At 43.8% G+C, this 12,402-nt stretch overlaps 1 protein-coding gene across 2 annotated transcripts in view; it reads right to left on the reverse strand.

Annotated features, from left to right (window-relative positions):
- Positions 1–12,402, reverse strand: part of CUNH7orf31 (chromosome unknown C7orf31 homolog) — a 57,513-nt gene that overhangs the window by 28,837 nt on the left and 16,274 nt on the right. For both annotated transcript variants that reach the window (XM_045288840.1, XM_004702726.2), the window contains exon 3: positions 2,493–2,669. In XM_045288840.1, coding sequence (XP_045144775.1) covers positions 2,493–2,669 — 177 coding nt within the window. The remainder of the gene's footprint in view (positions 1–2,492; positions 2,670–12,402) is intronic.

The following is a 12,402-nucleotide window of genomic DNA, read 5'->3' on the forward strand; positions in this document are numbered from 1 at the left end:
GCACATAGATCTATTTCCCCATCCTCATATAAAAATATATTTGCATATGTACATGTCTTTATCTAGACCTCTATAAATGCCCTTTGCCTCCTGGCTCTTTCCTCTATATCCCTTTACTTTCCTGTCCCACTATCATGCTTAGTTCCACCAGGGTTTCAGCAATTCCTCTTTGTTACATTACCCTTGATCATGCCCTACCAGGCTTCACACACCCATCTCACCACCAATTTGGATCACTTGTTGTTCCCTTGTCCCTGGGTTTGCTAACACCACTTCCTTTCCCCCCACCTTCCCCTCTTCCATGTCCCCCCGGAACTGTCGGTCCCGTTGTTTTCTCCTAAGGCTGTAATCTTTATGGAAGCAGACTGCCATATCTTTCTCCCAGGGAGCAGCTGGTGGATCCAAGCCAGCAACTTTGCAGTTAGTTAGCAGCTGAGTGTTTTAACCCTGGCACCAGGGCTCCTTCTCACTCAAAAACAGCTCCACTGCCGTCCAGAGTCGATTTCAACCATAGGGCAGGGTAGAATTGTCCCTGTCAGAAAGCTCCAGCTTTCTCCTGAGGAGAGGCTGGTGGTTTCAAACTGCTGACCTTGCAATTACCAGCCCACTGCATCACCACTACACCACCAGGGCTCCTCATAACCATTAGGTAGATAAACTAATTGCTTGCATTCCAATCAGGCTTTCACCAGTCACCCCAGGGCTGGGTCCATGCCTTCATAAACAAAGTTTTCCTGGGGAGAGGTACAGAAGTTATGCATAGACAGCAACACAAACTTGCCCTGACCAAAACTGACCTGGCAATTGTCACATTTGTGTTGACCAGCAGATGTGATCTACCTGAATCACTTGTTAGGGTAACAAATTCTTAGATGTGTTCATATGGTGGTTGGCTGATTACATAGACATCTCTCCTAAATATGGATTTCCTTCATTTACCACCTTTCTTCTGCCAGTAACATCATCAGTGGACACCCTGATGTCTTATCCATGATCTTGCCATCTTAAACTATGTTACTTTTAACTAAGGAACTTAATCTGCCTTTTACCATATTTGCACAGTGGTAGAATGGGCTACTGAAGATTCAGAAATGGCTGACTTTTGCCCTAGAGTGTGGCTCATGCTCAGGGCTAGTGGCTGTAAAACACTAGTTTTCCTCATAGCCAGAAAGCCTGAGTCTTAAGACCAAAGTGTGTGGAGCTAACCATTGTATAATTATGGTTACACTCGAGAAAGTTTTGCTTCTTCCCCAGTCAACTTGGACTCTGCTGTTTTAGAGGTCAAGGGGAGAGATGCTTCCACCATGAAATGCAACAATGAGCCCCTTGAACTGGAAGTTGAACTGATATTAAACTTCTGGTCCCCTTCTTTATACTTCTGGATAAAGCAGGCAATAGAGGACCATACCAGTAGGTAGGGATGGCTGATATTGATTATCAAGCTCCATTCACAGTGAGGGGGGAACGGAGTATTTGTGGAACCTGTGGAATCTTCTGGACACCTCGTAGTATAAGATCTCCAGTAGCATAAGTTAATGCAATACTACAGAAATCTCACGGTTTGAAAGATATCTCCCCCAAATATAAATATAAATTTATATAAATTAATGTTGTATAAATTCTAACCCGTGTAGTGGTTATAATCCCATTTGGCAATGGATTTTCTTTGTTATGTTAATGAGACAGTATTATTACAGGGTGTGACTTTAAGATTTATGAATTAGTATTGGAATATTTAATATTTGAAAATGCTAATGACTATAATAAAAATCAATGAATACATTATAAAGTGAACATTCCAATAACCAAGAACATCTGTACAAATTAGGCTAACTATTCAAAGAAAAATTTAATTTAATATTTTCCTCTCTCTCTGGAATATTTCCATTTTAGTTTTAGCTAAGAGGGGATAACCAAGGGAATTAAATTAATCAACATTTCTGATCACAGTTCTTTAACATCTCTAAAGACAGCCAAAGGCTCCATAACGCAGATTAACTGATTTCACAATTAGCAATTATAATTAGTTTTTCCACCTGTGTCTTTTTTTGTTTTGGCAATAGACTTTATATTTTAGAGTGGTTTTACAGTGTGGAAAACTGAGCAGAAAGCACAAAGAGTATTGTCTTGCACACTGTTTCTTCTATAACTTCTTACATGAGTGTGGCCCATTTCTTAAAATTGATGAACCAATGCTAATATATTATGAGTAAGTAATGTTTTGCATGAAGTTTTGCTCTTTGGGGTGTGCAGTCCTAGGGGCTCTGACACCATCTGTCTCTTCTCATAGGAAGTCCTGGTGGTGATGTTGGTTAGGGGTTGGACTGCTAACCCCAAGGTCAACAGGTCAAATCCACCACTTGCCCTGACGGAGAAAGCTGAGGCTGTTTGCTCCTGGGGACTCATAGTCTTGGAAACCCTAGATAGGGTCTCCATGAGACAGAATCGACTCGATGGTAGTGGGCTATAAATGTAGCAGAAAGCTTATTTACCTTGGCCAGGCTTCTCCACTAAATCCATAATGCCGATGTCCTTTACCCAAGCAACGAGGGTGTTCACATTTTGGCCTGTGTTCTTCGGAGAGTGAAATTGGTATAATTCTGCCACATTCCCTCTCGCCACCCCAGGGGAGCCTGCACTGTTGGAGCGACTCCTTGAATTCCTGGTACCTGTGAAGAAAGAGAGACGTTTGAAATAGCTTCAGAAATAATGGAAATCGCCATAGCTTCATATGGATTTTTGTATTATTGTAGGAACACAGACAGAATTCTTAGTGGAGGGTAGATTATAGCACATAATGGATATTTAGGCAACATGGGGCCCTCGAAGGAAAGAGATCAAATTCCAGAAGGCATATATATATATATATATTTAAATGGGGAGTATTATGAAGAAGAAGTCCTGGTAACATAGGTTATGTGTGGAGCTGTAAACCATAAGGTCAGTAGTTCAAGCCCACCAGTCTGCTCAGAGGTAGAAAGAAGAGGCTTTCAGCTCCTGTAAAGATTTATAGTCTTGGAAATGTTATATAGGATTGCTAAGAGTTGGAACCGACTGCACAGCGGTGCATTTGGTTTGGACTGGTTTGGTTACTGTGAAGAGCAGAGGCTACGAGACCCTAAGTTTCACCTAGAGCTTCTGCAACAGTGGTTCTCCATGTGTGGTCTGTGCCCCAGTAACAGCAGCATCAGCATCATTTGACAGCTCAGGCTCTGTCCCAGACCTAGGAATCAAAATCCCTGGGGTGAGGGGCCCAGTCATCTGCATTACTAGCCCTCCAGGTGATTCTTACATGTGCTACAATTTTAGAAGCTTTGTCCTATCCAGTTGCCTCTTTTGTGCCATAGGCTACAAGTCAGACTCATAATCTGAAGGTCCCAAGTTTGAACCTCAGAGGGGGCAACCAAAAGTTTAGAGGTGCCCTTATCATGTTGTGGGTTACTGCAAACCACAAGGTCAGCAGTTCATACTCACCAGGTGCTCCAAAGTGGAGGCTGTCTGCTCCAAATAATGATTGATAGCCTCTATGAATCCAAACTGACTTAATGGCAGTGGGTTCGGGTTTGGTCCTATTCCAGTTACTGCTTGTAGAAACTAGGTCTCCCCTAGTCTCATCCCTTACAAATAGTACTATTGAATGGGTTGGCGGCCTGGAAGTTCCGTCAACTGGCTCATCTTGAAAACAAATAGTTCAGATGTTTTCTCAGCTCCAGCTTAGCAGTGCCTCACCGGCACCTGCACCTAGGAAGGGCCCAATGGAGTCTGGTGAGCGACTGCACGTGTGCATCCGTGAGCAAGGGTTTGTGTCCTCCTTTGCACCCAAGATACCCTGGTGCAGGAAAGGACCTCATGGGACATAGAAGGAGGTATCTGGTGAAAGATCTGCTTCTTAATTAGGAAGGGTTTACTGACTTCCAGTTTCCAGTGATGGCAGGTCAGGCTATTTGTACCAACCTTCCCATTGAAACAACTAGAAGTGTTGAAACAAGAAAAGCATCTTCCTACACTCGGCTAATTGTTAACAACCTAGAAAGGGATATGGACCCCCAAGGAGGGAAAACAGAACCCCAGAGAAGTGAGGTGGCATAGGGGCTACCTTTGTCCTCAGGGCAGCGCCTCTTCTGGCAAATGTATACTTTTGCTTAATGGGCCTTGCAGAGCGAAGGGTACAGAAATCAAGTTCAGGGTCGGATTTAAATAAGAGAGTCTCTACAGTAAGCGGGGGTCCCCGAAAAGATACTTCCACACTAACGGTGGTCGGAAGTGTGGTCTTTTGCCTACGCTTGCATGCGCCCAGGCCTGGATCTTGGATTTCAGGCACTGCAGGACAAGCAGGAGCCCGTTTTGGAGTAAGGGTTCTTTGAGAAACCCCTGTGGAAAGTGAGAGAGGGAGAGAGACAGGCTGTAAGGGAGAGGGCAGAGAAAGGAGTCAACAGGATGATAAAGGCCCGGAGGAGTGCACTGGGGAAAAGTCAGCCGGAGATCCTAGGTGACAGGCAGGCTGAAGGAATATAGAAGTGGGTTTCTAAGGGGCTTTAAGTTATATGTAGCATGATCCGATCTGCTGTGGCTCTTGCCTTTGACCCTACTGTTCACAATTGCGCTCTCTGCGCAAAGCGTTTAGGGGAAGTGGAGGAAGTACCGAGTGTCACCTCTGGGCCAATGTGGTAGTCAACAGAACCAGGAACTCAAAGTCAGAAGTGACCATGAGACTTGGAAGCATCACCTGACCACCCTGGAAACTTGGATGCATTTTGGGGAAGGCTTTGGGTTTCCACATAGGGCCTCTAGTGGTGTTGTGCATTATGACTTGAACTGCTAACCACAAGATCGGTGGTTTGAAACTACCAGCAGCTCCATGGGAGAAAGGTGAGGCTGTCTACTCTTGCGAAGATTTAAAGCCTCAGAAACCCAACGGGGCAGTTCTAATTTGTCCTGTAGGGACACTATGAGTTAGAATCAATTCGATGGCAATGAATGGAATGGCACAGGATAACGGTTTGAGCATAACGGAAGGGCAAAGAAGGTGGTTGAGTTAGAGTCGATATCGAATTCAGGAATTGGGGTGCAGTAGAGGAGCGCGGTGACAAGAGGAGACGCATGAGAGGACATCAATATCCAGCGGGGCTGTATCAGCCCTTTGGACTATGCCTAGGGAGAAACGGAGTCGGTCTGAAACATGAGAGAGGAGCTATGGCCTGTGGCGCTCCTTCTTCCTTACACCCGTGTAGAACCTGGCTTAACGGGGTCCCTCTCTAAATATTGCTGAATGCTCATTCAGAAAAAAGGGATTATCTTACATGTTAAATGTATTATTTCATAAAGTCAATAGACTAGGAATCAGTGAACTACAGTTTGTGTCCAAACTGCAGTCAAATGCAACCCCACTGACTGGTTCTATAAAGAGATGTTCTTGGAAGGTAACCCAGACCACCAGCTTATTTATTGTCAGCGGCTGCTTTCACCCAGCAACAGTACAGTTGAGTATTTGTGACAAAGACCATAAAGCCTAAAATACTTACTACCTGCTCACTGTGGAAAAAGTTTGCCAGCCCCTGCTCGTGGCAGTCAAGGGGCAACTGGGAGACCATTGCTTTGAGGTGCTACAGAAGGGACATTCAGCTCCCAGGCATTTCATGCCCCTGGAGCTCTCTGACGATATGACTGGTAGACAGGGTTTAGAGGGCATGCCAGTGAAAATACTTAAACACATTTGATTAATGACAACTGAGGCTCTACGATCTAAGTTTGTAAAAGGTACATTTGAATCGTAAATGAGTCCATTTCTCAACATCTGACCCCTATATATTGCACTAGGAAGACGAGCCAGTAGAAAGTGTTAATCAGTCATTTCAGTTGGCATCCATCTGAAGTCAGGAAGTTGCAGGACACCATTTACAATGACAGGCAAAGCACAGAGAAGTCATGTTTCTCTTCTCCAAGTGCCACGCTTTCCTCCTTAGCCCGAAGCTAACAGCAGTTTGGAGGAGGAGTCAATGATAGCAAATATGAAATAGTTTTAAAGCTGAAATACAACATATGTCCTTAACAAAGCGAGGGATAAAGTACTTGTGTCAGAGAAAGTGGAAATGTTTACTTTTTTTTTTTAAATACCCCTAAGGATAAATCAAGTAGCATAGTGGGTTAAGGACTGGGCTGCTAACCACAGGTTAGTGGTTCAAATTCATGAGCTACTCTGAGTGAGGAAACTGAGGCTGTCTGTTTTTTTAAATCATTTTATTTGGGGCACATACAACTCTTATCACAATCCATACTTACATCAATTGTGTAAAGCACATTTGTACATTCATTGCCTCATCATTCTCAAAACATTCGCTCTTCATGTAAACCCCTGGCACCAGCTCCTCATTTCCCCCTCCCTCCCCGCTCCTCCCTCCTTCATGAGCCCTTGATCATTTATAAATGATTATTTTGTCATATCTTGCCCTGTCCAACATCTCCCTTCACCCACTTTTCGGCTGTCTGTCCAGAGGCTGTCTGTTTCCATCAAGATTAGTGGTCTCAGGAAACCTCAGGCGCAGGCCCCCTGTCCTGCAGGGTCGCTGAGTTGAAATAGACTCGGCGGCCGTGGGCGGCAGCAGCCAGGAGTAAACCACTCTCTGTTTGGAAGTTGCTCTGTGGAATTATGAGCATTAAGTCACAAACCCAGGGTCACACGTATCCAGTTACTACTAGAAGACACGCTCAAAGAAAAGCTCGGGATAAATATAACTCCACGTTTTACTTGGTAGAGAATTAACATTCAAAAGTGTTCAGGACTCAGAAAGCAACGGAAGGATGTCGGAAACAATATGAACTTGTAATTCAGTCTTAAGCCATTCTCAAAGCACTTCCTTGATTGAGATGTTTGTCTTTCTAAAGAGCTAGAGAACTTGCTGAGATAAGGAGGGGCAGCTGAATGGGAACCTGATAGGCATCTGTGATGATTTGAAGAGTTTCCCATGCCACTCTGACATCTGCAGTGCCAGAAATAGAAATACCACCCATCTAGCTACTGAATAACTTAAAAGAAGATCAAGCTAGATTATGTGAAATAATAAACATGTCAATGTTCTAAACACGTACAAGTGAATATAGTAACTGAATTATTCAGATGAATCTGCCCTCAGCGAGTGAGCAATCCAGAAACCACACTCTTCGTTTTCTATTTCAGTGATTTCGCCGACCCTCCCTGAGCCCTGGGAAGCTTGTAGAAAATACTCCCTCGCTCCACCTCAAACCTACCGATCCAGAATGGCCACAGAAAAAGCCTGGGAACCTCTATTTTTTTTGAGAAGCCTCCTACTTTGTTTTTTTTTATTAATAGTGCTTTGCTTATCTGAAGTCTCTTTCCTTTCCAGATAAAGTCAGAAACTGTTGGCCAATAGGCTGGGGTAGAACTGCCCCTGTGGGGTTCCAAGACTGTAACCTTTTTTCCCCCCTGTTTTTTTTAAATTGTTTTATTAGGGGCTCATACAACTCTTATCACAATCCATACATACATCAATTGTGTAAAGCACATTTGTACATTCATTGCCCTCATCAGTCTCAAAACATTTGCTCTCCACTTAAGCCCCTGACATCAGCTCATTTTTCCCCTACCTCCCCGCTCCCTCCTCCCTCATGAACCCTTGATAATTTATAAATTATTATTTTGTCCTATCTTTCCCTGTCCGACGTCTCCCTTCACCCACTTTTCTGTAGCCTGTCCCCCAGGGAGGAGAGGTCACATGTAGATCCTTGTAATCGGTTCTCCCTTTCCAACCCACCCTCCCTCTACCCTCCCAGTATCGCCATTCACACCACTGGTCTTGAAGGGATCATCCGCCCTGGATTCCCTGTTTTTAGTTCCTATCCTCTGGTCTAGCCAGACATGCAAGGTAGAATTGGGAACATCAGGGTGGTGGGGAGGCGGGGGTCGGTGGGGAGGAGGAAGCATTTAGGAACTAGAGGAAAGTTGTATTTTTCATTGGAACCTGTATTTTTACAAGGCTCCTAAGGTGATTTTGATGTATCCTGTCCACAAACCAGGTGGCTCCGGTTGCATAATGTTTATATATTGGGCTGCTAACTGCAGGATCAGTAGTTCAGAGCCACCAGCTGGGCTTTCTACTCCTTTAAAGAATTAGTCTCTGGAACTCGCAGACACAGTTCCATTCTGTCTAGTGGGTCACTAGCATGCAGTGTGGATTATGATGCAGTGAGATGGGTTCTGGTTCGGTCCACAGACCAATGCTGAGTTTGATACTGTTGCCTACACTGGAAAGAAGAAAAAGCAAGAGGATGCAAGAAATCACGTTGTGATGTGAAAATTGCCAGGCAGTTAAAAATACATGAAGGTACTAGAGCGTGCGGAAGTGACGGATGGCGTGTGATGAGGGAAGGAGACACATGGGCAATCCAGGGTTAGAAAGGAGAGTTGCTAAGAGCTACTTCAGCACCAGGGACTCATGGCTATTCTTGAAATGGAGGAGAATCCCTAAAACCAGAGTATTTTTATTTTATTTCTTTTTTTTGTACCTTGACATTAGCATTGGTAGCCAGGGACCTTGAAGCAGGCCTGAAAAAGCAACCTTCAACAGCAATTGAGTAGAGATCCTGCTATTATCCTGTTGACGTTTTCCAGGGCAGTTAGAAGAATAACATCAACAGAGCGCATCTTCTCTTTCCATAGCTGTTCAGATTCTTTTAAAGAGAACGAGGAGCTAACAGCCAGAATCAACGAGATGGGAGTTCTAACTTAGAACATGGTGCTAGCTTAGGGGTTACGAGGAGGGGTTCTAAAAATTATTTCTTAATTCTACTTAAAAAAAAAAAAGTTTTCCTAAACCAGAGAGTTCCCTGAGGCCTGGGAAGGAGGGTAGACCCTTCAGTAAGTATTTGGGAAGTACAAATGGTCGGTGCCTCGAGGAAGCTCGTGTTTAGTGTAGTCTCTCAACGTTCATAGGCAGATGAGCTGGTGAACTTGTGCAAGCGCAGACTCCTAGGGCCCCAGCCCAGTGATCCTGATTGCCTGGGTTAGGGGTGGTCCAAGGAATCTGCATTTTAAACCATCTGTAGAGCACTGTGTGCGTGGCCGAATAGAGACGTGAGAAGAGTACACTGTGGCAGCATATGTGCTGGCATGGAGTGGGGACAGAGAACGGGAGCCAACGTGTCCTCCAAGGCAGGGATTCTCCCCCACGGGGCTACTGGGAACCCACCCGAGAGGAAAAGCCAGCCACTGCCATCAAGTTCATTCCACCTCTAATGACCCTGGGCAGAGTTTCTGCACTATAAGTCGGTTTTCTTTCTTTTTTATAGTGTTATTGGCACATAATCCATACATTCAACTCAATGGTTCAATCATTACTACAATCAATTTTAGAACTTTTCTTTTCATGGTTAAATCGTTTTTAAAACGAGTGTGTGATCACAATCAGTTCTAGTGCTCCCTCCCCACTCCGGCATGCATTGTTTGCTCCTCCAACCCCCTCACCCACCCTTTCTCCTGGCCCCCCACTCCCCACCCCTCGATACCCTATAAACTGTACATCTTCATGGGAGCAGACAGCCTCAGTCTCAACTTTCTCCCAAGGAGCATTCGGCGTGTTTGAACCACTGACCTGCAGTTAGCAGTCTAACACCTAACTCACAGCACCACTAGGGCTCATAGATAGATCCTGGGAAATTGTATGAAACCTATGCATTCTATTCGTAAGCGATGATCATCACTGAGAACGACAGGTAAGCATTACCATTGGGGGTGCCCAGGAAAGTAAAAAACACCCCAAATTTAGAATCACTGGTTTAGTGTTCTTTGCTTATAAAGAAGCAGCACTGACCAGACACAGCCTACCAAGCAACTGAAATCTGGAAATTCTGCTTAATTGCAAAGGCTGCTTACATGCTTCTTTAGTGGCTTTTAATTAGAAAATACTTGAAATTTTATGAAGAATGCATAGGTAGTAGAGGTGACAGAAACTTGAAGAATTTGGTCTAATTCACAAACAAGGAAACTACTGATGGAGATCACTTATCCAACAACTTTAAACCTAGAGCTTGCTAGATTTCATTTCTGGTCACCTAATTTCACGTGTAGAGCCCATTTTACTTATGAATGTGCGAGCATCTATCTAGCTGCAAAAGAGAAAACACTTTATTCCAAAACCCAAACAGATGTTCTGAGGCTAATTCAGCACATCCCGGAGTGTATGTTTGTGTAAGTAGGTGGGGTGGGAATATGGACTATTCACAGTGATATACCACCTAGAAGAGTGAAAAATTGTCATGCTGAAAATTCTAGTTTGAAAGTCGGGGGGCGAGGTCAGTAGTCAGCCCCTTTTGCTAAACACCTAGCTGTTTCTGAGGGCAATGGTATATTTTATAGGAACGTTGCAGAAAGTCTTCCCCATTATCCCCAGGAATACCTCAAAACTGTATTCTGAAGTCTCAACAAACATTACACAGATTCCTCTTCCAGCCATACCTTCTTCCAGAGCAGCAATTGTAAATTCTTCTTAAATTATTTTAAAAACTCAACTGTTTGAACATACTGGAGAAAAATGAAATATAGGCAAAAACTGGAGGCGACAGGACCCTTGAGAAAGAAGAAAAGCACAGTGGGTGAAAATAAGCCACAGCCAAGGACTGGACTCACAGCCATCGAGTTGATCGTGACCCTACATGACAGGGAGCAGCCACCCTGTGGGTTCCTGAGCCTGTAACTCATCATGGGAGTAGAAAGCCCAATCTTTCTTCCACAGAGTGGCTGGCAGTTTTGAACTGCTGAACTTGCTGGGAGCAGCTTAATTCGGAACCACAACTATGCCTACCTTAACTAGGTTTTCCCAGAAGGTAAGTCCTAGTTGATTTGGAGAGATCCAGCGGAAGAAAGCTGACTTTCTGGGCTGCTTTCAGGGTGCCTGGGTGGCTGGAAACTAAGGTGGGACTCCAGACAACGTGGGAGACCCGGAGAAAGGAGCTTCAACACATTCAGTAAAAGTCCCACAAAGTTCTTGGCTGACAGCTGTGCATTCATGGGAGATACTACAAGAAACGCAATGAAAAGCAAGATCTTGAAGGCCAAGTAATTACCTGATCACAGATTTCAACAGCTGCCTCTTAGGGAGATAAAACCTTGAGATAGAATCCTGCCAAGTTAGAAAGGCATGGTATACAACTAGCACCCTAGAAAAGCCACACACCCTAGGATTTAGAGATCCTAGCGAAGGCTAAGAGCTATTACCAAGAACTAAGAGGGAGACTGACTCATCTTAATGAAAGCACCAAACTAGTTATTTATTGCTTCATAAAATAGAAATCAACATTCTCCAGAGAGAGACAAAACTTAGAGTCTCAATAGTGAATCACTCACAATGTCTAGCATGAAAAAACTACTAGATATACGCAGACAAATGTGACCAATAATCAAAGATTAAGAGTTAATAGCTGACCCCAAACAGTCCAGATGTTGGAATTGACAGACTTTAATATAAATATCATAACTATGTTAAATTAGTTACAGGAAGGAATGGGGAAATATCAAGAAAGATATGATAATCTTAAAATGCAAATGGAAATCCTAGAACTGGAACAATACAGCATCTATGAAAATAAAATAAAGTAATTATCAAGACTGAACAGAAGATTTGACCCTGCCGAAGAAAGAATCGGTACATTTGAAGGTGAGTCAATAGGACTTATTCGCACGCAGAGCGTAAAAGTGAAAACAAAAACAAACAGAGAGCCTGAGAAGCCTTTGTGACAATATCGAGCAGTCTAACACACACACACACACACACACACACACACACACACACACACACACGTATAACGTTCCAGAAGGAGGAGAGGGTTAATGGAGAAAAGGGACCCTATGCAGAACCAGCAGCCCCAAACTCTCCAAACGTGATGAAACACAAAAACTAAGACCCAAGAAACTCAAACTGTTGTCCAACTGTTGAGAACCACAGATAAGGAAAAATCATAAACGCTGCCACCGCAGACTCAAGCCCACTTCCCCTGAGCCGATGCTACGCACAGCACCCCTATCAGGCTGTCCCAGATGCTTCCCAAGCTGCAAAGCTCCATGGAAGCGGATGGCTCCGTCTTTCTCCTTCCTGCAGAGACTGACTGGTGGTTAACACATGAGTGCTTTAACTGCTGCATCACCAGGGCTGAAATTGTATTATATTCAATCTAGTCCAATTGATTTTGTGTGTGTTTTAATCACTTTATTGGGGGCTCATACAACTCTTATCACAATCCATACATCAATCCATTGTGTCAAGCACATTTAAACATTTGTTGCCATGATCATTCTCTTTTTTTTTTTTTTTTAGTGTTTAAACTCTTTATTTTCACATACGCTTAGTCTTTTTACTTCTAAGAAATATAAATTAACAATCTTTAAGGAAATCA

Source organism: Echinops telfairi, unplaced genomic scaffold, assembly GCF_000313985.2.
Source record: "Echinops telfairi isolate 266 unplaced genomic scaffold, ASM31398v2 ScPeMD7_23;HRSCAF=83, whole genome shotgun sequence".
Taxonomy (NCBI): Eukaryota; Metazoa; Chordata; class Mammalia; order Afrosoricida; family Tenrecidae; genus Echinops; species Echinops telfairi.